Source organism: Argentina silus (assembly GCF_951799395.1).
Source record: "Argentina silus genome assembly, chromosome: 14".
NCBI classification, from domain to species: domain Eukaryota; kingdom Metazoa; phylum Chordata; class Actinopteri; order Argentiniformes; family Argentinidae; genus Argentina; species Argentina silus.
The window spans coordinates 6,540,899-6,566,449 of record NC_139668.1 but is presented as its reverse complement, the minus strand read 5'-3'; the positions used below and the strand labels follow the sequence as shown (position 1 = coordinate 6,566,449).

Here is a 25,551-nt window from a genome sequence, read left to right as displayed (position 1 = left end):
TGCAAACTCTTCATGTAAGATACCGAACGGGGGCGCCGAGACTGTTGACATGAATATCACTGTTTTCCAGATGTAAACAACATCTGGACTGGGTGGAATCAGTTGAGTTTGAATGATGGGATCTATATATGCCAGTTAGCACTTACAGTATAGCGAGTGGCTACATTTTTTGTATATATGGTCACAGGAATCAAACCCGTAACCTTAGCGTTGTTAGCGCCATGCTCTACCAACTGACCCACAAAGGACCACAGACCTATGCAGTCTGACTACTCTCCCTTTAACCTTGGTTTTATGTCCTGTACCTTGTACATACTGTATCGCACACCAAACAGTAAATCAGTTTGAAAGATTAAACAGTAACTTTTCTTCATGGAAAATCTCAAACATGAATGCTGTGCTAAGTTCTGGCGAGGACATGCTGATTACTGCCAAGGGTCCTCCTGTCTGAAGCAAGGACCCTGGAGTTCGCAAATGCAAATTCATTGGGAAAGTTATTGCACAAGGCACACTAAACACCTTGGCAGCTAGACTCATTGTCTCCTCTGTTGTGTCACCAGATAAATCACCATGGGGCTATGGTTTAACAGAAGCCAAATCCTGGACTAAATTATCTCTACAGAGATTCCCCAATGGAAGTGGAGATTAGTCTGGGTTGTGTCTGGGAAACTAAGATACAGATTAAAGTCTGTTTCTTTATTGGCTGACCTACCCTTCCTCCTAAACTTTACTTTTATAATATTGTTATAATGTATATATTTGTTCTGCTTTCGTTTTCACTTATAGTTTTTTAACAATATTTATATTTTATTTTATGTACTTTGAGATTATTCTAGTATAATGAAAAGCACTTTGTAATCAATTCTTCTTATTAACATATCTATGGAGTGGATTTAGGATATATAATGCAAAGATGTAATACAGTGCCTGTATTTCAGCTGTAAATACTCCATGCACACACAACAAATAAAGGGACACCAGGAGAATGCTTTTAAAGTTTGCACTGTATTGGGATATGTTCAGCAATGTTGATTTAACAGATTCATTTCAAAATGACAAATAAACCCAGAAAAAATGGCCCGCCGTTAACCCTTTCAATTGAACATGTTGAATCAACAAGGAGGAGAATCAAAATGTACTGATCTGTGCCTTATTTTCCCCAGCAAAGCAAGCTTGCAAAACACCCATTTTAAATCGATAAGCACTGCAAATATTAGTTCTCCTTTAGGATATTTTGTCGTGTCAAATTAAGGAACATAAAAAATCTAGCGATCCATTAATTTTCTCAACAACTTTTCCCATTGTTAGGTTACATTAGCTTTTAACATTAGTTCCTCAGTATTCAAACTCCCTGAAAAAACCAACCCACACCCGGAAAATAAACAGAACATAAACACATCAGATCTCAGTAGCGTCGGTGTATAGTGCATGAACGGCGTACATGGTAACAAACACCTTCAGCATCTAACAAACAATATCTCAACTTCTGTGTCCGCAACTGTGCGTTTCACAAGACTGTCCCCCAATCCCATCAGTCATTCATACTCAAGATCTTACCAAAAGGCCTGCCTGGCATGAGGAAAGCAACGACACCCCAAATAAAAAATGTCCAGCAAATAAAAACTAAGGCAGTTTAAAAGGAAAACAAAAGAAGCAAATAACCTACACCAAATGATTTACTTTTGACAACTATTGTTCACCTTGTTATCTTTGCTTTTACAGGAGTTTTACACCCAAAGCTCCCCTGTCCTTTGTCATTATAAGATTGTACAGTTGTTCTAGAACCTCCCCCCCCACGTATCTTTCTCTCTCTCTCCATTTGACATTACAGACAAGCTTTTACAATCCTTTGTGACATCATGGACACAGAATACAGTCCACCAGAGGACCACCATGAAGACCTGTGTGTGGTTTTTGTTCCTGTTTTGTTGCAACATAAAGAGTTCCTTCAGTGACTGGTGTCGTTGACAAAGTGCAGCTCCAGGAGAACAACCAACCACTCAAATCAATGTTCGTGCAGGTTTCAAATAAACAAACAAATGAAGGGATGGAGGTTAGGAAGGGAATGGGGGATTAAAAAGGAAAACCAATCCAAACCTGGTATAGGAGGAGGGTCGGAGTAGGAAGCTCAGTTGGAGAAAAAAAACAAAACAACAACTAAAACTAAAAAGATGGATTAAATTAGCTTCAGGTCAGGAGGATGGGGAGAGAACGAGTGGTTAACAAAAACAATAAGAGGAGAGGATCCAAGCACAAGTTCAATTCTATTCAGTGGAAGAATGTTGTGGATGAGATCAGTGGCTTGGTAGAGGGAGGGAGAGGGGGAGAGATCTTCCCTTCTGTGGCTCGGTGGAGGGAGGCCTTAGTCAGGCATGTATGGGCGCAGGTGGTCCTCTATGTCTCCCACACCCCAGCATGTCAGCTGGTCCTGGGGCAGGTACAGACAGAGGCTGCACAACTTGAAAACTGTGGCCTTGGTTTTAGGAGTCTGTCAGGGAGAGAGAGAGAGAGAGACAAATACATTAGAATACATTCAAAACATAGTTGAAAAACAGTGCAGGGAAAAGGGCTTTTTTATAAATGAACCATTCCATCCATAACAGAAAGCTGACTATTTGCCAGAGTGAGCGTCCAGTAGCACGTCACATGTACGGCAAGCCCGGAGCGGCCAAGAAGGTCATGCCAGGAGAGGCCAGAGGCCAAAAAAGCAAACTGCATCACAGACCTAAATTGAACTGAACTCAGACCACCTCCTAAGAAGGTCTCACAGCTCTGTTTGCTTCAGAAGGGTATGAGTTCATTTAGAGACATTGACGGACAATGGCTGAGAGGATCAGGTGATAAAACACCCTTAAATGCTTCTACAGCCAGAACCCAGAAGCTTTGACTGTGTTGACTGACCTGTAAGTGCTGTTTATCCATGAAGAGGAACACAGACTGTGTCGGGTTGTTCATAACCATTCCAGCCTTGTCCTTTCGACCGGCAGCGTGCAAGAACTGCTTCTCGTAGTCTCCATGATGAAATTCAAACTTGGCCTGCGGATGAGGAAACCAGTCAACTGATTACCATTGAAACACACACTTCAGAGACGGCAGTGGTGACGCAAGGCAGTTCATCGTACATTAGAAGCAACCCAAATTCCCAACCCGGCCACTGACATCAGAACTCGGCTCCAGACTTCTATGTGCTTCAGCCAACTTCTATGGACAGATACAGTATACTCTAATTGCTAATTGATACAACAAATGTTTATGTGAGAATATTTGGGTAAAGGGCATCTGTAGCTAAATACTACAATGAATTTGAGTACAAGGGTAGCTGGGTTTTTTTTTTTTTGGGGGGGGGGGGGGGGGCGTTCAGTGGCGTAGCACACTAAGGCGCATACCACATCATCACATGGTCCCTGGTTCGATTCCGGCCATTGACATATCCTGCATGCCACCCCTCCTCTCTCTCACCCATCCTTCCTGTCAATCTCTACTATCTCTATCCCAATAAAAAAAAAAAAAAAAAAAACAAGGGTAGCTGTGTTTACCTGAACAGGCCTGAAGGGTTCCTCATCAGCTCCCTTCCATCTGGAGAACAGTAGGCAGACAATCTTCTCTATATCGTTGCGCGGCCAAAGGATGAAGTCCATCTCCTGTGTGCACCCTATGACATCCTGCAAAGCCATAAAGGAGACACGTTGCAATCAATAAACAGCTCCTGACTCCCTGTACGCAAGACTAATAAACAGCATATGATGACTAAACAGCAAGTCAGTTTACTGCTCTTGAGACAGACAGACAGACAGACTCATCGTCTAGCCAAAGGCGGTGAATGGTGCCTATAACATGTTGTAGTAACTAGGTAATAGCATTCATTTAGACACATGTACTCAAACGTGAAGAGGACGTTTCTCAACGACCTCGTTGTTTTGCATGTGGTTTCACTCACGCGGGTGTGGTTCTTGACTTACCCTGCGCATGGACTGGTATCGTGGGGCGTGCAGCTGCACAACATCTTTTTGCAGGAGTTCTATAGAACTCTCGAGGGAGTAGTTGGAATCCCGAACACCTTTAAGGATGTTCTCTTCATAGTTGTTGGTCATCACTGGCACCACTTCAGCTACCTCAAAAAGTGCAGACTTCTTTTTCTGTAAGGGGGGGGGGGGGGGGAGAGGGGGCAAGGCAAACTAAATTAGTGAACAAGACAATCACACCAAAGCAACAAAAATATATAATTCATAATAATGCGATTTTCTATTGTCACATGGCATATGACTCAATAGGAGCTGAAACCATGAGTTATGATGTTATTTAATTAAATTGTCCTAGTTTGTCCAACGTTTAATACCTTTGTTGATAGATTATGCAAATGTACCTTCTCTTTGAACACAAAGGCTATGTAGATCTTGAAGTCGAACTGGTCAGCCAAAGATTCCCTTTTCTTCCGAAGCTGAGCACGGAGTCGATTCCTAGTTTGGTTTCTTCGCAAGGTTGGGTCCCCCATGGTTAGATTTTGATGATAGTGTCTTCTCTTTTACAGAATATTTTGACTATACTTTCAAGCTTTGTCTATATACTTTTGAGAGTTGTCGCTAGCTACCCTTTACAGAAACAAGAAATCAAGTGATTCTATACTAGCTCTCTGAAGTACCCAATAACTACCAACTGAAGGAGGAAACAAAACAAAAATCAAGCTAAGTCATTTTGATTCTTTTGAAGGGGATATGTGCAGGAGGGGGGCTCTTTGTCAATATATGGCTACATTTGCTATCAATTACTCAAGAAGTCATGTTGCTAAAGGCATGACATTCGAATAAAGGCCAAATGAACTGAAATTCAACGAGTCACTGGCATAGGGACACAAATGAGTTAAAACTGAAAGAGCAAACTAACTTTAGATGCACTTTTTTTCTTAGTAATGTTATTAACAACAGAAAGGATTGCTATTACCAAAACCCATACCGACACTATTTTCCTTGCTAGTGAAAGAAGACTAGACAAACTAGCAAGCAGACAAAATTCTATTGGTGTCCTCTCAAAACCTCTTCCATGACTGACATTGTTTGTGTTTATTTCTCTGTAGAGACCTCGCTATGAACTTGCTACTGAGTGATTGGGCGTACAGACAACCATGGCAAGTAAATGTAGATGCCTGGAGATGTTGGCACCGGGTAACAACATTGAAGTTTACAGAGTAGCTTGACATCTCGGGGATTCACTGCCATTCATCTGGCCCATGGCCTTTCCTGCCATTGTCGATACTCATGATGACGCGTATTTTTAGCTGGCTAGCTAACTTGAGCTAGCTAGCTAGGCTAGGCATACACTTCAAACACTAACTAGTTAGTGAACCAACTAGCTAGCTACATCTTATCTTTTGGCTACTTGGCGTAATTGAGGCCTATGTACGGTTAGCTAGCTAGCTGACAGTCATCCTTCGATTTACATTTTCTGCCGAGTTCAGACAGTATGGCTTGGGTATGCTTGTCCCGGAGACTCGCACGGTTGACTGGCTAACTGTTGTTGTTGCACGTCAGCATTTTAGAGGATATTTTCCTTTATTATAAACATGATGTCGGACATCGCAGTTGAGATCACACTCGCTTAGAAATCGAACGCCAACAATAACAGAACAACAAACGGTGGTCAATAGCTCTCTTTCACGCGCTGAAGTTCCGAGGTATTATCTGCGCTTATTTTTTTTTTTTTTTCGTGCTTCTTCTTTTCCTCAGTCGTCGTCACAACCAACCAACCCTACATGCCATGTCAAGATAAATTGACAAACCAACTGAAATCCTCCGTTCTTTCAGACGGCACACGGCGTGGTTTGTCTTCTGGCGGACCCATGTTGAACGATGTTTTTTGGAAAACGTCTTTTTTTTGTTCTGTCTCTTGGAAGTGCTCTGCCTGCAGTTGTCGTGTCGAGCCCGTCGATGAACCAGCAACCCAAAATGGCGGAGCAGCGTCACACACGACCACAAAGATACGACGTCAGACGCGTCAGACAGAAAAACAACAAACGTCCTCGTGAGAACAGCCCCAACCACGTGACCCTGGTCAGCATATAAACTCCTGGCGCCAGTTGCGGAGAAGGAAGGAAGAAAGAAAGGAAGGATATTCAAACTGCGGCTGTGGGCAATTAAGAGTATACGTTTCTGTCTGCAAAAAAAAAAAAAAAAAGAAACCTGGTAAGGACTACGATTTGCTAACGTTATTATCTGGGGTTTTAAGTGTTTCGTTTTACCCCCTTAAGGTCGTAAAGGTAACAATTGACTAGGAATGACAACACACGCAGTTTGACACATTTCTCACGTTAGCTAGTAGCTGAGTGATGATCGCTGGCTGTCCGGGGTTGGTCTTTTGTTGGATTGCTGAAAATGATCAGTGTCAAGCTGTGACATTCTTCAATTATACGACTTAAGCCTATACCACTTTAGTCCAAGTGACTTGATGTGATTCATCCAGGAATGGGACAGAAACACGTGGTTACCTTAGCTAGCTATCCCTGATTAAACCTGACTTGTGTGTCTAGGCACTGGATTTTTTGGCGGCTTTTTCCCCCCCAGGCCAGAGCACCAGCTGTGCCCGTCTCGCGGGATGAAAGCCTATTGTTACTTCGACTGTAGCCAGATGGCTAACAGTCCGTTACTTGGATGTTCACTCGTAAAATGTAACATTGTGGCGAAGTGGGTTCCATTTGTAGCATATATCAAGACGTGTCGTGTCATCTTCATAATGTAGCCTTACAGTAAAACATACCTGTTTTACGATGAACATTTTTTTTACATGTTTTCCCACCAGGACCTGTGCAATAAAATGAGTACCAACAGGACATTGAAACATGGGCAGAAGTCCTCTGAGAACATCCAGGTAAACACAACTACTGCATTTATGGCATTTAGCAGACGCCTTTATCCAAAGCGACTTACAACAAATACATTTGTTTAAGTAAGTGAATCATCTATCCACATCAGTCATCATAAGAAAGTAATCAATGCTCATTGCTATTATGTCTGCAAGTAGAGGTGGGCCTTTAACATGTGTTTTGCCTGCATTGTGGATACCTGTGATTGAATTGCCAGTCCTGTAATTCAATTTATTTGTACTAAGCCAACCCATAGTAATTGAATAATTTGGAAAATCAAGTGTCAAAAGTTTAGAATGGGATAATGAATGTCTTAACACTACAGTCACTCAATTGGCTTAATCCAGCTATTGACTACTCAAGCCTGTCAATGTCATGATGTACTGCTGTTGCACCTTTAACACTGGTGTGTCTTTACCACATCGTGTATGCATCCGTTTTGACTACTGTAGAGTTAATAGTCAACTATATATCATGGATGAAGAGGTCGCATTACAATTAACTGAGGGCCATTTAACTTTAGGGACCCAAGTGGTTAACAGCCCCTGAAGAGAGACAGGTCTATGCGATTAATTATTATCCATGTCCACACCCCTTAAACATTGAAGCAGGTTCAGGAACTTGCTAACTGTTGCTGTCACTGTATTGTTCAGTGCGTGCAAACATTAACTAACCTCTAACTTGTAGTTGTCCATAATGAGCTTTTGGAGCCCAGTTTCCCACGGTCATTATTTGTACAAGAATGTCAGCGGTGAGATAATAACCGATAGAAAGCCAATCGCAGCCCGTGGGAATCTGATGCAGTCACCCCCACTGGTCCTGAGGACAGGCCTGCCCCTTTCCCACGCCTGCAACACAGTCAGACACGCAGAGCAGAGGCGCTCAACCACTTCACTTATTTGCCATCCCTGTAACTAGAGTACGGCTGGGAGAATGGCACAGAGCCCAGGTGTGTGTGTGCGCGCGCTCTGAGGTCAGGTCTGCTGGTTGTTTCCCACAGTTTGCACTGCAATGTTTTTTTTTTCAAGGGGTGTTTGTGGGAAGATACCACTTCCTTTTGTTAGGAGCATTAGGGGGAGGGAGAGAATACCTGTTTTGTAGGGAATAAACCTCTTGTATCCAGTTTTTGCCTACTCATTATCACCAGTCTGCTCCTATCAAAGTTCTATTGCCTTTCATAGGGTATTGTAATGGAGAGGAAACTGGAGATGCTATGAGTAATTTATCATGTTTTGTTCTTTTTTTATTTTTTTAGAGCTTTTTTGCTGGAACCAATCAAAGCATGGGACCCATGAGGAAAAATCCCCTGCAAGTCCTCCAGCCATCTGCTGTTAACAAGAACCTTGGAAAAGTCATAAATGTATGTTGAAGTACTACAAGTAGTGTATGGTTGGTCAAATCTGAGCCTCAAGGTCCGCAGAACTGCTGGTATGTCACCTACCTGGTCCCAAATCTGAACCAGTCTGTAATTAGAATGAAAACCAGCAGAACTGCGTACCTTGAGACCCAAAGTTTGTTGACATGCAGTAACACAACACCTCTTCCCTGATTCTCTGCATTGGGTTTAGCTGAGCAACCATCTCTATTAATGGAAGGTCTGCAACAGCTGACTGTATGGTGCAGTAGAGGCTGGTGGAGGAAAAAATCTGAGGATGGGCTCATTGTAATGCATGGAATGAGATCAAGCATGTCTGATGTCATTCCATTCCATGCATTACAATGAGCCCTGTCCTCAGATTTCTACCTCCACCAGCCTCCCCTGGTATGGAGGTGGGAAAGTAATCCTGGATGTTCTCGTGTGTTCAGATGGGGAGGGCTGCCCCTAAGAGGAAACAGTGGGACCCTGAGCAGGTGAAGGGCTCCAAGAGGGCGAAGGCTGAAGTCGTGGTCAAATCTACACAGACTGAGACTGAGAATATACCAGAAGGACTCTCTCAGGAGGCCTATGAGCTCATGGTCAAAGGTAAGTTGCTATTTGGTGGCGTTTTCATCAAAGCTGCGATATAGGTCTATTCTCTTCTGAAGTGTGCCCTCACCCCCCCCCTCTGTTTCAGAAGCCCTATTAAGTCAAACAATAAGGAGAAATAACAAAAAAATTGTGCTCCAATTTGCTATGAATGTCTAAGTCCTCCCTGTTTGTCAAGTAATTGACTGAAGAACCCAACCCCACCCTTCTCTTTCAGAAACCCCTCCCTCCACCTACTGGAAAGAAGTGGCTGAAGAGAGACGTAAAGCTCTGTACAACGTTCTCCAGGAGAACGAGAAGGTGAGTTAATCACTGAGACTGCTGACTAATATTTAGCCGCCTACAGTCCTAAATGAGTCAATCATCTCTGGCACTGCCCAAGCTGGCTCTACCAGTGCTGCCTTGAAGCATCAGTGAAGTCTCATATCTGTGGTCGATATATTGGTCTGTCCTTCAATGCTCCTTTTTGTTCGTTTGTTTAAGTATAGAACTGAGAATAGATATGCATTATTGACATTAGCTGATAGCTGCAGGGTCTGTGAAATCACCTTTTATCAAGTTGTCTGTCTTGTTTGAGTAGTTTTGTGTATCCAGTAAGTGAGATTAATCTCTGCACCGTTCACTTTAGCTGATGGCTGGCTTGGCAGTCTGTAATACCAAGTCACCTTATCAAAATGTCTCATTGTTTGGGGTATAAGTGAGGTTATCATTGTGCCCGTAACTTAAGCTGATAACGGGGTGTCTGACATTAAACCACCTTCCGTCCCGGTTTGTTTAAACAGTTGCATAAAGACATCGAGGCCAAGGACGAGCAGATCGCCCAACTGAAGAGTGAGAATGAGGAGCTGCAGGAACTGGCTCAGCATGTACAACAAATGGCTGATATGATAGAGGTGAGGCCTGGGTGAATGAGACCTGAATGTCTGTAATTTGGGATCGATTCATCTTATGTTAAAGACGTAAATGGTCGCCTTTATAAAGGTAGCATTGATTCTTAAACCTTCTTTTGTTGTTTCAGAGACTAACTGGAAAGGGCCCAGACAATCTAGAGGACCTGCGAGAGATCGCCCTCGGTGTGGAAGATGAAAATGAAGATGAAGAGGATGAAGATCCAAGTGAGGAAGAGGAGCTAGAAGACTCAGATGATGACCTAGACACCAGCAATGCTGAGGAGGAAGTTGACACACAAGAACAGGAAGAGTGTCCCTCAGGGCAGGAAGATTGAGGATAATAATAACTCATCATATATGAAGCGCTTTTCATTGCAAGAAGAATCTCTGAGCGCTTGACCAGAGCGAAGAAGTACTTGGAGATCTAGCACAAGTTGGTCTAATTTCAGGCTGTTGATCCACGCCAGCATTGCTACCTCTTTCTCTTCAGTACCATTTTCATGGATGACTGCTCACTAGAACTTTCAGACTCTTTATACAATGAAAAGCGCTTTATATACAAAGTTGCGTTATTATAATGGTATACCAAGAAGGACCAGCCAGGAGAACCGATGACTACTAAACTGGCAGAACTCTAACACACGGACAAAGCTGCGCTTTGGGAGACGTCTGTGTGTTTTGGACTGATTTGTTTTATGCTTTTTCTCTGCTTAAAGCATTGGAGACTTGTGCCTTAGTGAATATTTTCCTTTCAACCACAACCTTTTACCATGCGTATATGAAAAGAGGAACATGTATTTGTATTTTAATTTTTTTTTAACTTAAGTTTTTAAAAGCATAGTTTGGTGTATGTTTACAGACTTTTGGATTCTATTATTGTGCAGTTTTAATGCACCATTTGTACATACTGTTCAAGATTGTACTTTGAAATAAACACCATATTTTTCAAATCTGTTGCTGTCTTTTAATTGTTCAAACTGTACCTATACATGCATCAACTGACTAGTTCTCCTATCTGACTGCAAACTAATGTGATTTTGAAGAGTTCATGAGTTGTTCTGGCTCTCCATCTTCTACACTGGATGTCCAGAACCCTAGAATATATAGCAGTTCCTGGGCATAGTTCTTTGGCCAGCCGAACCAATCCTGTCCTTCCAGGGCCTCCAGGCTCCGCCTCAGGCTCTCTGAGCCAGCCAGGGTACGAATTGCTGGGATGTTGTTGAAGCATAGGATGTTGAGCAGGTAGCAGCTCCAGAGTTTGACCCTGGTGGGGAGGGGAGACGTTTAACAGTGTCAGGCAATCCCAAGGATCCCACTTAGGGCTTCAGAGTTACAAATCGCAGGTGTTATTTGCATAGAGCTTCATTTTGGCTAATTCTGAAATGGCTCAGAGAGGTGGAACTCTGCCGAGTGGGAAATGTCCAAGTTACCCATTTCCAAAGGAGTACTTGAATGCAGCATTATCTACCTGGTAGATGGAGGGCTGGCTGGGTCCAGTAGGTCCTGGATGGTGGTGTAGAGGCCTAGGGAGCGAGCCTGTGTAGTGACATTGGTTTGTGTGTAGTGTACATCACTCATGCTATATGCAATCTGTCACTTAGACCCAGTTAGGAACACGACGACTCTGTCCTCCACTCACTTCGTCCTCAGACATTTTGGAATATTTAAGGGAGGAACCTAGATCTTCTCCTCCAATGTGTTTTCAGTAGGACATGAGAGTAGGATGGAGGGGAGGATGCGAGGAGTCGTGTTCCTAACAATTGAGAAAAGGCTAATGCTTGCCATATTGGTCAATACCACTTAATTCTTACCATCAACAGGACTTATGGGTAACTGACTTCATAAGGATAATGTAGTGTTTTTCATAGACTGGCCAAAGGGAGTCCCATAGAAAACACATGAGCCAAATCTCAAAAGTCTTTCCTTGTCTCCTTGTGTCCTCTTTCCTTACCACCTCAAAACTCATTGGAGGAGAAAGTCTGCAAAGTGAGGACACAAGCTCTTTCTCAACTGTCAGAAACTCAACATCCTCTGCTCCATCCTCCACTCGCTTATATCAAAGCGCATTGGAAGAGAATATCTAGGTTCCTCCCCTTAGACATTCTCCTCCAATGCGGAGGAGAGGACGCGAGGAATGTCGTTTCGAACAATTGAGAAGGGGCCAAGGATTCGAGGATAGACTTTTGAGATCAGCTCTTAAAGTGATGGATGAAATGTATACCTGCTGCTGATTGGTCAGGTGGACGTAGCAGATCCCGGTCAGACCCTCCAGCACACTCACCCTCTGGTCATCTGATAGGTTGGGAGACTTCAGGAAGTCGACCATCGTGGGCATGTACTCTGCAGCGCGTGTTGCGCTAGCATAGCCACCTGGGAAATGACATGAACACAATGACATTTAAAATGCATTAAAAGGGTATTACTACTGTATGAACACAACTAGAACATCAATAAAACATCTGGATGCCTTGGGAATGTGCTTTAAAGCAGAAGTGTCCCATATGTTTATTCAGCATCGGTTCATTAAGTATGCAAGTTAGCTGTAGGCCTATTGTATAAACAGAATCATGACTATGCATTGTGCTGTAGCTATTGCCTTCATTAGTGTACTGTATAATGAGACCCAAATAACCATACATTATTTATATTATTAGAAAGAGGCTTTGAAAGAACACACTGTTTACATAATTTATATCAGCGAGATAATTACGCCACATGTGCTTTGCCTCACAACTAATTGCTCCCAATTGTCTTATCAAAACATAGCTCAACATTTCCAACTGAATGAAGAAACCCCCCCCCCCCCCTTTTAAAACATCTGTAAAGCAAACAGCTCAACATAAATGCTTCATTGTGGCCTTAAGAGAAACTGAAAAAGAGGGTCATTGTATCCATAGGTAACAATGTTTTGACTACTCTCAATAGTTGTTTTGTGAGGCAGGTTAACTGTTGGATGGACTACACAAACCATTACAAATGTTATATGGCTTGTTTTGTGATACGCTCTGTTGCTTAAAATGACAGTGGAATACAATGAGGATTATTCAGTGAGTGTCGGTTTCCTCCCCAAGAGACTTGGTCACTCTTATTTCACACCAGCTTCTTATTCTACAACACATAATACCTGTGTAGGCCAGGAGTCCTACATGATGGACAGCCTGTACTCTCACGTCCAGACACAGGGCTGTGTTCTGAATGTCCTGTCCAGTTAGCTTAATCTTCTTATAATGAAGGTTCTTACAACCTGCATCTGACTCTTCTTCGTGGGGGAACAGGTAATGTTTGATGTGGTTACTGTAAAACAAGGCCAGGCGTTGGATCATCATGGGCAGTTTCTCTGTAAGTTCTCTGAATAAAGTTGTAGACTTGGTGGTCTACAGCTGTCTGGTTTGAATGGTTTGGAATGTGGGAGGTGAAATTCCAGTTCTGAGACATTGTGTGATGCAGCAACACTCTAAAAGCAGGTAGAATGTCTTGGATCCATTGTTCCCACCACACACATAAACTACACCGCAGAATAATCCATTGGTTGTTTATCCTGGTCCGCCGGTAATCCTTCCTCTGTAAACTAAGAAGTTATCCAACAACAATAGGAGGTGAAAGGCTAGAGGTTGCTTCATGCACATTTTCCCACACCCTCTCAACATTCCAGAGACTCAGACCTCTCGCCTGTCAATCTGTCACCACTGCTCTTTGTGTTTGGTTCTCTCTAGAACATTCCTTCTCTTTAGATTAGACTTGCTTTATACTACTACCCTGTTCTAAATGAAAATGGTCCTCGGTGGCTCAGTTGGTAGAGCATGGCGCTAACAACACTTAGGTTGTGGGTTTGATTCCTGCTGGGACCATATATACTGAAATGTCTGCACTCACTGCAATGTAAGTCGCTTTGGATAAAAGCGTCAGCTAAATGGCATATATTATATAAACTCCATCTTGGACATCACTGGCTTCAAACCTCAAACATTCACATTCACACACGCACTATTACATTATTCATAAATAAAACATCATCAAACACTCAACTTGTTTTCCTAATTATGCAAAAATAAACTTTATTGCAACTTTCAATGAGCGGAGGAAATACTGTAAACCAAAAGGAGGAAATGATGTTATGCGATAAGTACTGAAGCTTATATGACCGTAAAGTGTGCATTTAGTTCAACACCAATCATGACCATCTCTATATTCATCATAAAGAAAACGTCTGCTTTCAAGAATATGATCAATATCAAATAAGTGTTCATTCATTAACATATAGGCTCATTTCTCCTACATGTGCAATCTGGTGACGACTTGGAATTGAATAGAGAGCGACACATCAACTCATAACACTGGTCAATAAAGTTTTGTACAAAGAAAGCAGCTCCCTCAAGGAGACAAACGAAAATGTTAGATGACTTCTGGAACCGAATGTCGTCGTCATCATCATACCAAAATACTGTAATGCTATTCACATCATGGGAGAAATAAACAGGTCATTGTGTTACTCAAAATAAAGACCAAGTCCAACACGAGGCCAAACTTTGACATAGAAAAACTAAAAGTCGCCTCCAGTTTTAGTAACAAACTCTCACACGTTTTACAGCTTATAATACAAAATAAAACTAAAACATAATTTCACAAAAATACTAAATCGCCTTAAATACACTTTAGTATCGTTATGGCTTTTGGACAGTGTGCAGTCAGAACCCAATGTGATGTACTGTTTTGATATTGTTGTGCTTCTCAGGTGAGTCAGGGTATTGTGGCAAAGTTGGAGATATGTTCAGAGTACATTCCTCGAGATGATGGGTGAATTCTTATCAAATAATCATTTTAGATGTAATGATTTTCCTTTGGTTAAAAGTATGTTGTGTTATTAAATAACATTTGTAATATATAGTGTCCCATTTAGTGAGGACATTTGGGGCAAAGCAATCTATGATAATATTAGCATTCCGTTCAAGTTATCCTCTCGAAAAATATCAGCAGTTTTACTGAATATATAAACGGTTCAAAAGGGCACAATAAATTCCAGTTGAAGTTTACATCAGAATGATCATTACTGTGGTAATAACTTTGAGGCCTTTTTAATCATCTTTACACCAAATACCAGACATGACCAAAAAATAGAACGTAAAATATACACATTTACATGTGAGACATTATCTGCACTCTTACTCAAAATAAGTAAATTCAAAAGATTATTAGAACCACATGAATGTGAAATGTAAATAAAAAATAAATTAAGTGGAGAAACAAACACATTTTGTTGTTGTTGTTGTTGTTGTTGTTGTCGTCGTCATGGCCTAAGCACTTGACTCAGTAGTATAGTTTACAAAAGGCATAGAAGCAAGATGGAACGGAACACACTATAGTCTCAGACCCACAGCTAGACTGCGTATTGGAGCTGTTCAATACAGTTATGGAGAAAGTGCATTCTCACTCACGTTACCGTTACACCAGCTGAAGCTCTACAAATGTCCTGTGTATGTCCTGGAGACAGCTTGGAGACAGCTACACAAGCCATTTGCAGTGCTTTGGTTTTACCCTAACCCTAACTCATCATAGCCCTGCATTAGTACCAAGCAGGTTTGGGGACAATTCCATTTCAATTCAATTCAGACAATTCAGGAAGTAAACAGAAATTCGAATTCTAAATTCATTGAAAAAAGCGTAGACGAAATGTGGAATTTCAGTTTACTTCCTGAATTGGCTGACTTGAAATGGAATTAAGACCCCAACCCTGGTACCAAGATAAGGGTAGCAGTACATTTAAACAGAGGTGTACACATAGAGACAGAACACAAAGCTACAGCATAGTGTTCTGTGTCTATGGGTGAACCATTCATGGAGGGTAACGCTGCTTCCACTGCAGGAGATCCTGCTCCGGTACAACCGTCTGTACAATCCCTGAAACTCAAACATCACGTCACATACCAGAACACTAAAACACCATCTCTTTCCAGGTCCACACGTCCCACCTTGCACAGTGCGAGTATAACGTGCTTATATATATACAGGCTTGCCACAGTGCAAATTTCAAAAGCGCAAAAAAAAAAAAAAAAAAAAAAAACGTCCTCCTCTAACGAACGTCACCCACTGAAACAAATAATTAATAGCAATTATAATATAAAGAACATAAATGTGATACTGGATAATAACAATGTCAAACACAACCGTGATAGTAATTATTACAATAATAAGAATAATAGTCTTGATGGAGATGCTGTGCAGTGAGAGATGGCTTAATAGTGGTGGGGGGGTGAACAGTTAGGGGTTAAACAACACCAGTCTTGGGGAAGAAGTCGGCACCTGGGATTCTGTTGGACCCCCCCCCCCCCCGAACTCCGCCACCACCGTACCCCGCCTCTCCCCCCACCCTGTACACCCCCCACCCCCCCCCACCCCCACCCCTTCCTGAGCCCTCATGTCCAGTCTCTCTCGCATCTCTTTAGCGAAGAAGGTTCCGGTGAACCACACTTTGCCCCATGCGTGACCTTGCCTGAAACCTGCAGACTTGAGTGACAGTAGCTCGCTCGCTAGATAGCTAGCTAGCCAACACACGCCTGGGCGTTTCGCTAAGCAGGCTGGCTAGCAACAACAACGACACAGTCTTTGTGGTTCACGGGAAACCCCGATTGGATACCAGTCCACCACACCTGCACGGCTCGGAGATCAGATGTGGTAGGGGTGGGGTCGGAGTTGGAGTGGTGGGGGGGGGGGAAATGGGGTTAGGGTTGTGGGGAGAGGGGGGGGGGGTGTCCATGTCCGCCTGTGGTTGTGATGACGCAGGGTTGCTTAGTGACTGTAGTCCCTCTCAGAAGGCAGTGGTGACAGCGTTCCCTCTCCTGGTCCCCAGTCGGACCATCTCCCTGGGCACTGTGTCCAGCTGCTCGTACGCCAGCCTCCCCTCCTCACCTGCACACACCCCCCCCAGAGGATACACACACACACACACACACACACACACACACACACACACACACACACACACACACACACACAAACCTCCTTTAATTCTTTTCTTTTTTTACCTCCTTTAATGACTCATCTTATTGTGTTTTTCATTGCAATTGTGATATTCTGCAAAATTCTGTCTCTGTTGACTGTGAGCAAGAATTTAATCAACTCAAACTCCAAACTCCTGCTCACCACACTTCACTACAACAGCTTAACTGGGTTTCAAGATGCTTTTAGGGGCTCTGAGGAGACATCCTATGTCTGTAAGGGTGTGCGAAACGTAGCACTGAAGAGTAGCACTTTAGCAGAATATCAATGTTCTCATCCCTGAAATTATTGCATCAATTAGTCATACTCTTACTCACCGAATGTAAGCAGGGTTTCTATGGCAACGTGGCGAAGCTCCTCGTCTGCAGAATCACACAGCGACACCACGGCTCTGATGCTCTCCATCGCCTAGGAGACACATTATTATTATTATTATTATTATTAATCCCACAGCGACACCAATGCCCTGATACTCTCCATGGTCTGGGAGAGACATGGAGGCACATTAATAATATTATTAATAATATTGTTATTATTATTATTACCATCATCTTACCAGGATCACAACTATAAAGTACAGTATTTGACTGACAGTTTCATTCAAACAGTTGTACACACTGACCTGTAGGCAGCTGAGAGCAGCACACGCAGCCCTCTGAGTCTGGACCCCCGTGTCCGACAAGGCCTGGGTGTAGCAATCCACCGCCTGTAGACACACACACACACACACACACACACACAAATTAACACACTCAGTTACCACTCAAACAGCTGTCCAGTAATCATGACAGGTTTCATGAACCATGAACCGTGTTTGGGGCTAAGTTTGGCCTGTGTGTGTGTGTGTGTGTGTGTGTGTCAGCAGTACTAACCTTGGTCCGGAAGGGTGTGTGAGAGGCTGCTGCGGTGAGGAAGGCAGCTGCAGCCTTGTTGAGCTGGGGGTCGGTGGAGGTCAGGAGGGAGGCCAGGGCTCGGAGGGTGGGCTGTCTGGGACACAGGCTGGAAACACACACCTCCTCCAGCTCCTTCACACAACGCTCCGAATCCCCACTGCTCAGGCCCTCCGCAAACACCACTGAGGGGGGGGGGGAGACACACACACACACACACACACACACAGAGAGAGAGAGAGAGAGAGAGAGAGAGAGAGAGAGAGGAGGTTAGACCTCAGCAGAAACAACAAAATCATTTTTGATAGTTATATATATATATATATAATATATAACTATATATATAATATATAACTATATATAACTATATATATATATATATATATATATATAGTTATATATATAGTTATATAGATAGATATACTGTATGTTAATGTTTAGACCCCCGCTGAGATTTGATCTAAATATCCCACTAACGCCTCAGGCTCACAGTGACGAGAATAACCCACAAGGCGTAGCCACAGTGGGCGTTGCCATCTCAGCAGCAACGTGTTGCTCCAGGACTACAAACTAACACCACGACTATTTCATGAGAGATACCATCAGCAGAACGCGCCTGTCCAACTCTTACCCGTAACCTTACAACTTAAAGCTGAAATTCTACTCGACTGTACTCAGCCCGCCATTGTTAGGGCCCCCCCCCGGCCCCCCCCTCTTAGCAAGCTTCGATTTACTTCCTGGTACTGTATAGTCTCAGGGAGATGTGTTTTTGACACAAAAGACCAGGAAGTCGGGTTATCCAGGAGGTGTCGACGGCCCCGGTCTCTTACCCTCTGTGGCCACCTGCAGCAGGTGCTCCTCCATGTCCACCACGGCGTGGGCCGAGACGTAGTTGTGGAACTGGAACACGGTGAGGACGTCCTGGGACAGGGTCGAGGGAGGGGGGCACGGAGGGGGCAGGGCCAGGTCACTCCTGTCCACCATCTCGCTCACCACCACACGGATGACTACGCAGGAGAGAGACAGAGAGAGAGAGAGAGAGAGAGAGAGAGAGAGAGAGAGAGAGAGATGTTTATATATAGTGTTGCTGGCAGATATAGAGTATGGAGTTATCGCTCACCCACTCACATACACAGGATACATCTAACACAATAGGGATAGGACACACACACACACACACACACACCTGTGTCAGCCGAGTGTGGGTGTGTGTTGTGCAGCGTGGAGGTGAAGCTGTGGTGCATGTGTTTGAGCACCCGGTCCAGCGTGGTGTGGAACAGGCCTCCAGAACCGCTGCACTCGGACCACAGAGACAACAGAGCCGGTCTCTCCGCCAGACCCGGGAGAACTGGTGGAGGACAGGAGAGAGAGAGAGAGAGAGAGAAGAGAAGAGAGGGTCAAAATCGTTCACGGGAACCTCTACAGTACACACACCAGAGCCCAGTTACAACCAATACCCCCCCCCCCCCCCCCCCCCTCCACCCGACCCCACCCCCACACACAACACAAATTCGAGTTACGACCCAGTAACCCCCCAACCACCCAGTAACCCCCCCAACCACCCAGTAACCTCCCAGTAACCCCCCCAACCACGCAGTAACCCCCCCCCAACCACCCAGTAACCCCCCAACCACCCAGTAACCCCCCCAGTAACCCCCCAACCACCCAGTAACCCCCCAGTAACCCCCCCAACCACCCAGTAACCCCCCAACCACGCAGTAACCCCCCCCAACCACCCAGTAACCCCCCCAACCACCCAGTAACCCCCCCAACCACCCAGTAACCCCCCCAACCACCCAGTAACCCCGCAACCACCCTGCCCAGTTATTTATAGCCCCACTCCCATGTGTTTCAGCTGCTCTGAGTGGAGAGTTAGGGGGGTGTCTGACTCAGCATAATGGCTAGTGATGGGTAAGGGCTCTAACCAACAACACCATTAGTCATCTCATTAGAGACAAGTTGAAATGTGGCAGACTTCCAATCCCCCACCGGGTTCCCAGAGAGGAGAGAGGGCGAGGGAGACATAGAGAGAGAGAGAGGTAGAGAGAGAGAGAGAGAGAGAGAGAGAGAGAGAGAGAGAGATAGAGGTAGAGAGAGAGAGGTAGAGAGAGAGAGAGAGAGAGGGGGAGGTAGTGCCCACCATCGGCTGCTGAGGTGACGCTGCCCAGCCTCTCCATGCTGATCTCTCCCAGGTCCTCGAGGAGCTGAGTCTGGGCTGAGAGCTTCTGGAGCTGGGCACGACGCAGACAAGAGCTCCCCCCGCTGGACAGTAGCTGAAACAACACACACAGGGACAGAGTTAGCCCCTCCTGTGGCAACTACCAATGTTCCAGTCACAACTAGCAATGTTAATCACAACTACCATTGTAGTCACAGTCAACACACATATATACACACACACACACACACACACACACACACACACACACACACAGAGACACACACAGAGACACACACAGAGACACACACAGAGACACACACAGACAGACAGACAGACAGACATACACACACACAGTATGTTGTACGAAGGAAGCTTGGTTTTTATTTGTTTTTCCTGTAAAGCGCAGTGTGTTGCGTCCCTGTATGAAATGTGCACTATAAATACAATTTGATTACAGACCGTCAAGGTTAGGTGATAACTGAGCTGTCAAACCATTCCCACTCACATATATTTATAAACTCATGTCTATAAACGGTGCTGTCAAATAGTGTCAGTGCTTGTCTTGGATGTGTGATGTGTGTTTCTGTTGCCTAGGAGCTGAGAAGACAATAAAGCAGAAGACAAATCGAGGACTATTATACTGTATATTCTATTCTATTAAATTGTATAGTTTTGTATTGTATTGAACTGAATTGTATTGTATTCTGTTTTCAGTTTGTTAATTTTTGTTAATTTTGAGTTTCAGAGTCACTTATAAGCACTATAAGCTATAAACACACGTATGGGTGGTTGTAGAACTGTCGTACTGCAGGTGGAGAGGTACAGTAGAGTATTTGTATTTACCTTTCTGAGGTGGTAGGACTTGCTACTTGCTAGGAGATACAGTAGGTGTGTCGGGGTAGATTTACCTGGACGAGGTGGTTGCAGTACTGGAGGTGGATGACGATTGCCACGTCCAGGTTCTCGTTGCCCGTGGTGAGGGGCAGGGGGCTGCCGGCCACGCTGTTGCCCACCCCGGTGTCCTCTGTCAGGGCTTCACTGAGGTGGCCCCTGGCCTCTGGGTGTTGCCCTCCAGGCCTACCACCACACAGACAAGCAGATACACACAGTCACCACCGGAGGGCAGCAGAGGAGCATAGAGCTTTACAGCAATCATTGAAGCCGTGAGATTACCAATGTGTGAATCGGCATGATATGAGGAGCCAATTTTACAGTTACAATGTCATTTTGTTGTAATTTGTTCCATCAAAATATAGCGGGGTAGAGTCAGGACCATGTAATCATCGGCTAGTTATTCAAGCCTGGATTTCTCCCGCAGAGGAACGTTTTAATTGAATTGTCCAAGTGCACTACAATTATTGAATTTATCAAAATGGTTTAGCGAGGAAGTGGGCAATAGATATGGACAGAGGGAGCGAGAGGAGAGGAGAGGAGAGGAGAGGAGAGGAGAGGAGAGGAGAGGAGAGGGAAGGGGGTTGGGGTTGAACAGAGGGAGACAGAGGAAGAGAGGGAGATGGCCAGACACACAACACCGACACATCTTCTCCATTCAACACTGAGTACAGCGACAACAATCACACAATCCAGCCACAACACAACAACACAACACAGTCACACAACACAACACTGTCACACAACACAACACAGTCACACAACACAACACAGTCACACAACACAACAACACAATAAAGTCACACAACAGCACATTCTCAACAGCAGCCAGAGAAGACCTACACCTGTCTGTCTGAGCATGGCACACAGGACCTGAGACTGCTAACCTGACCCCACGGGACACAGCTACAGGACTGAGACAGGAGGGAGGGAGAGAGAGAGGGAGGGAGGGAGGGAGGGAGAGTGACAGAGGGAAGAGGAGAAGGACAAGAGGGGAGAGAGAGACAGCCAAGGTTAAGTAAGGAAGTAAACAGACAAATGCGCGTGCGCGCGCGCACACACACACACACACACACACACACAGAAGAACAGGCCCATGAGAACTGTGAAGAAAGGAAAGGGGTTAGTGGACAGTGCTGAGGCCTTCCAGAGCAGGCAGGCAGGGAGGGAGACAGACAGGTGGGCAGAGTTAGGGGGGGGGGGTTCTTATTCTCCCCTGCCATCCCTCCCTGCCGACTCACCCCATCCTCTCCGCCTCCATGTCCAAGAACACGGAGCGGGGGAGCGGGTGGGCGGTGACGTCGTCCCCCGTGTCTTCGTCGTCGAAGTCGGAGGTGTTGAGGAAGTCGAAGCTCTCCAGAGCGCTCTCCACCGTCAGACTGAGGCTGGACGACCTGCTCCTGTGGCCTGGGAGGCGGCACTGAGGGAGAGACCACACTCCGTAACACACCTGCTGTAACACACCCGCTGCCCTGCTAGGGGGCGCTACTGAGGGAGTAGACCACACTCTGTAACACACCTGCTGTAACACACCCGCTGCCCAGCTAGGGGGCGCTACTGAGGGAATAGACCACACTCTGTAACACACCTGCTGTAACACACCTGCTGCCCTGCTAGGGGGTGCTACTGAGGGAGAGACCACACTCTGTAACACACCTGCTGTAACACACCGGCTGTAACACACCGGCTGTAACACACCGGCTGTAACACACCTGCTGCCCTGCTAGGGGGCGCTACTGAGGGAGTAGACCGTCATCTGAAGGGGTTAACCCTGCTAGGGAGGTTACTGACAGAGGAAAACAACCTCAGAAGAAACGGTTTCATCAACGGTTTCCATAAACACCATCACATGCTAACACCTTAGCATATTCCCATTGACAAAGCATGACAGATCAGCTAACCCCAGATCGCCAACTCACCCCATGATAGACCACGTTAGCTTTGGGCGGTTTTGGATTGGTCATAGTACGCAGACAGCGGGGCGATGGGGGGGGGGGGCATAACTCACCTTGAGGAGGTCCTCCAGACGCATCACTTCCTGTTCGAGGTCCTGCAGCTCACGGCAGCGTTGTGATAGGCCCTCAAGCCTGAGTAGGAGGGTCTGAATGGCCTCCTCTAGACTGCTCTCCAGGAAGGCCCTGCTACCCTCACCCGACCAGCTCAGAGCTCCAGGGCCCCCGGCATCACCGCCGTCCACGGCCCAGATCGGGGCTCCGGCCTCGGGCAGCATTTCGGCCGATGTCAGCCTCCTCACCAGCTGCCTGGTCAGACTGAAATAGAAAAAGTGGTCAATTCGTCTTTTGCTGTGCTTTCAACCCCCCCCCTCCCCAGGTACGCGCTTGCGCACACACACACACACACACACACACACACACACACACAGCATGTATACAGGTCTATACAGTACACACAGACACAGACAGACACACACAGACAGGTCTATACAGTACACACAGACACACACACACACACCTGCCGGGTTCCTCCGTGTCCAGCTCTACAGGTTTGAGTTCCGATTGGTCGTCCGGCCCGGCGTGGTCCAGGAACACGTCCTCCGGGGCGACCGCCGACAGCTGACCCTCGGAGCACAGCGACGCCGCCGCCGACCCCCCGTGACGCCGCGACTCCGTCCTTTCCCACTCCGACTCCGCCTCCTCGCTGGCCAGGCTGGCGCTCACGCTACCGCCCACGCTCCCTCCGCTCTCCTCTTCCTCCTCCTCCTCCTCCTCCTCTTCCTCTTCCTCCTCCACCACGTCCGAGTGTACCCGCACTTCCTCTGCGGCGGCGGCTTCGCCGGGGGGGATCGGGGGCCGGTGGTCGGCGTCCGGGGGCGTGACCATGATCTCGGGGTTTGATTGGCTGGGAGCCGGGCTGGGGCCGGTGACGGAGGCCGTGTCGGAGAAGGTGAAGGAGAGGCGTTTGCACTCAGCCACGCCACAACCACCGTTCTCAAAGCAGTCGTCAGGGAGCGTGGACTGGAGAGAGAGAGAGGGGGGGGGGGGGGGGGGGGGGAGAGAGAGAGACACAGAGAGGGGGGGGGGGGGACAGGGAGTGTGCCGGGGAGGGAGAGACAGAGAGAGGGAGGGGGAGAGAGAGAGGGAGAGGGGGAGAGAGAGAGAGGGGAGAGACAGAGAGAGAGAGAGAGAGAGAGGGGGAGACAGGGAGTATGCGGGGGAGAGAGAGACAAAGAGAGAGAGGGAGAGAGAGAGAAAAGTCAGACTGAGCCCTCCGTGAGTGGACTCACAGCATCACAGCACAACACTCAACTCCTCTCCTCCCTCCTTCATCATTCTAGTAGTTCTAGTGCTTCATCTGTCCCTCCGTCCGTCTGTCCGTCCAGGACCTGGACACTTTAAGACACCTCATCCACCAACACGGATCTACAGCCCGTGTCTCGGTTGGCCGCCAAGAGAACAGGAGAACAGTGGGATTCCCAGAGGCCAAATGATTTGGGAGTTGGAGTGAGATGTTCTAAAGCCACAGTCCTAGACATGGACACACACACGCACACACGCACGCACGCACGCACGCACACACACACACACACGCACACACGCACACACACGCACACACACGCACACACACGCACACACACGCACACACACGCACACAGCAGGAGGAGGCCGGTGGAGTTAGAAATCAGAGGGCGGGGCACATTGTAAAGCACAGAACGAGGAGACCGTTCCTCATTCCGTTCCGTGCGTGACAATGACATTGTCCTCCGATTTCTTCCTCCACCGGCCTCTATTTGACATACAGAGGCCTATCCAGACCGACACAGGTCACAGGTCACTCCATGCACACACAGAGTCAATGATGCTAAGTGGGATGCTTGGGACGGCCTGACCCCATTGAAGTTGACATTAAAGTTGACGGTCGTAGGGTCATCCCAAGGATCCCACTTAGCATCTACAGTACCATGTACAGACGGATGGCCCCACAGGCCAGTACACAGACAGAGGCAGGCAGGTAGGGGAGGGGGAGGGGGAGGGGGGAGGAGCGTCGCACACCTCACTCACATAGACCTCCAGGCTGGACTTGGGCCGCGGCCGCAGGGACCTCAGGTCGCCAAACGAGCGGCTCCGCCTCAGCCTCTCTAAGAGGCTGTTTCTGAGCGCGTGCAGGAAGGAGAGGCGGGGGGCCACGGCGGCGGGGGGGCTGGGGTGCCACTTCTTCACCACGCATACGGGGGGGGGGGTGGAGGGTGGTGAGAGGGAGGAGTAGGAGGGAAAGGGGGGGGGGGGGGTGTGTTTAGGGTGGAGGGTGGCAGGGTCAGGGGAGTGGGGTGGGGTGAGAGGGGGGGGGGTGGTGGCAGTTAGGGAAGGGAAGGGGTGGTGAGGAGGAAGGTGGAGGGGGTGGGGGGTGTTTGAGGTGGAGGTTGGCAGGGTCAGAGGGTGAGGGTGGGGGGGTGTGGGTGGCAGGAAGGGTGAAGCAGGGTTAGGGTTAGTCGGGCTTAGCAGTAGCATTGCTAACAGACACTTCCACTTGACGCCACAGGTACATAGAAAGCCTTCCACATTCAAAGCCATGTGACAGGGTTGATATACGCTAGGACACAGAGGGTTAGTGGGTTAGGGCAGGATGCTCCTGAGTACGCAGGGGGTGGTAGTGTGCTTAGTGCTGAGTACACAACAGTGTGCTTGACTCTAGACAGTGATGGGAACCAGACCCACTCCAGAGACCCACTCCCCTGCCCTCCCTTCCCCCAGAGAGAGGAGGCTGTGTCTGGGACTTACAAAGAAGGAGGTGTCCTGGAAGGTGGGGGTATCTGGTGTCCCCTGGCTGTAGACAGATACTCGTCTCTGGAGAGCCGTGGCCTTGCTGATGTTCCCCGTAGACAGGGTCAGGTCCTCCACGTCGAACGGACTACATGGGGGGGACAGAGGAAGAATTTGGTGCGGGGGGGG

At 46.7% G+C, this 25,551-nt stretch overlaps 4 protein-coding genes across 5 annotated transcripts in view; 1 reads left to right on the top strand and 3 right to left on the bottom strand.

Annotated features, from left to right (window-relative positions):
• Positions 1 to 986: 986 nt before the first annotated feature.
• On the bottom strand, positions 987 to 5,924 carry cUnh6orf62 (chromosome Un C6orf62 homolog). The gene is made up of 5 exons (XM_083685121.1): positions 4,364 to 5,924; positions 3,960 to 4,136; positions 3,537 to 3,662; positions 2,902 to 3,036; positions 987 to 2,488 (listed from the first exon to the last, which is right to left on the bottom strand). Exons 1-5 carry the CDS (start codon positions 4,490 to 4,492, stop codon positions 2,363 to 2,365), a joined length of 693 nt encoding a protein of 230 aa, XP_083541247.1. The 5' UTR covers positions 4,493 to 5,924; the 3' UTR covers positions 987 to 2,362.
• A 154-nt stretch (positions 5,925 to 6,078) lies between these two features.
• Positions 6,079 to 10,641, top strand: gmnn (geminin DNA replication inhibitor). Its single transcript, XM_083685358.1, has 7 exons — positions 6,079 to 6,176; positions 6,790 to 6,858; positions 8,109 to 8,213; positions 8,660 to 8,816; positions 9,037 to 9,119; positions 9,602 to 9,712; positions 9,838 to 10,641. Exons 2-7 carry the CDS (start codon positions 6,805 to 6,807, stop codon positions 10,042 to 10,044), a joined length of 717 nt encoding a protein of 238 aa, XP_083541484.1. The 5' UTR covers positions 6,079 to 6,176; positions 6,790 to 6,804; the 3' UTR covers positions 10,045 to 10,641.
• A 94-nt stretch (positions 10,642 to 10,735) lies between these two features.
• On the bottom strand, positions 10,736 to 13,032 carry LOC310815306 (armadillo-like helical domain-containing protein 2; the record flags this gene model as incomplete). Its single annotated transcript, XM_083685040.1, has 4 exons — positions 10,736 to 10,973; positions 11,178 to 11,245; positions 11,931 to 12,079; positions 12,834 to 13,032. The coding sequence occupies 4 exons, from the start codon at positions 13,030 to 13,032 to the stop codon at positions 10,736 to 10,738; spliced, it is 654 nt and encodes a 217-aa protein (XP_083541166.1).
• A 3,085-nt stretch (positions 13,033 to 16,117) lies between these two features.
• ripor2 (RHO family interacting cell polarization regulator 2) overlaps positions 16,118 to 25,551 on the bottom strand; it is a 55,270-nt gene continuing 45,836 nt past the window's right edge. For both annotated transcript variants that reach the window (XM_083684336.1, XM_083684337.1), the window contains exons 12-23: positions 25,381 to 25,510; positions 23,117 to 23,619; positions 22,653 to 22,914; positions 21,886 to 22,064; positions 20,662 to 20,830; positions 19,733 to 19,865; positions 18,779 to 18,940; positions 18,423 to 18,599; positions 17,575 to 17,777; positions 17,325 to 17,408; positions 17,020 to 17,110; positions 16,118 to 16,612 (exon numbers count right to left, since the gene is read on the bottom strand). In XM_083684336.1, coding sequence (XP_083540462.1) covers positions 16,512 to 16,612; positions 17,020 to 17,110; positions 17,325 to 17,408; positions 17,575 to 17,777; positions 18,423 to 18,599; positions 18,779 to 18,940; positions 19,733 to 19,865; positions 20,662 to 20,830; positions 21,886 to 22,064; positions 22,653 to 22,914; positions 23,117 to 23,619; positions 25,381 to 25,510 — 2,194 coding nt within the window. In that variant the 3' untranslated portion in view covers positions 16,118 to 16,511. The remainder of the gene's footprint in view (positions 16,613 to 17,019; positions 17,111 to 17,324; positions 17,409 to 17,574; positions 17,778 to 18,422; positions 18,600 to 18,778; positions 18,941 to 19,732; positions 19,866 to 20,661; positions 20,831 to 21,885; positions 22,065 to 22,652; positions 22,915 to 23,116; positions 23,620 to 25,380; positions 25,511 to 25,551) is intronic.

Excerpts from the sequence above, each read along its gene's own strand:
- cUnh6orf62 (XM_083685121.1), bottom strand. The coding sequence starts at position 4,492 with ATGGGGGACCCAACCTTGCGAAGAAACCAAACTAGGAATCGACTCCGT. Across the intron at positions 4,137-4,363 it reads CCTTTGTGTTCAAAGAGAAG|AAAAAGAAGTCTGCACTTTT; the intron begins GTACATTTGCAT and ends CCCCCCTTACAG. Across the intron at positions 2,489-2,901 it reads TGGATAAACAGCACTTACAG|ACTCCTAAAACCAAGGCCAC; the intron begins GTCAGTCAACAC and ends TCTCCCTGACAG.
- gmnn (XM_083685358.1), top strand. The coding sequence starts at position 6,805 with ATGAGTACCAACAGGACATTGAAACATGGGCAGAAGTCCTCTGAGAAC. Across the intron at positions 8,817-9,036 it reads CTATGAGCTCATGGTCAAAG|AAACCCCTCCCTCCACCTAC; the intron begins GTAAGTTGCTAT and ends CTTCTCTTTCAG. Across the intron at positions 9,120-9,601 it reads TTCTCCAGGAGAACGAGAAG|TTGCATAAAGACATCGAGGC; the intron begins GTGAGTTAATCA and ends TTGTTTAAACAG.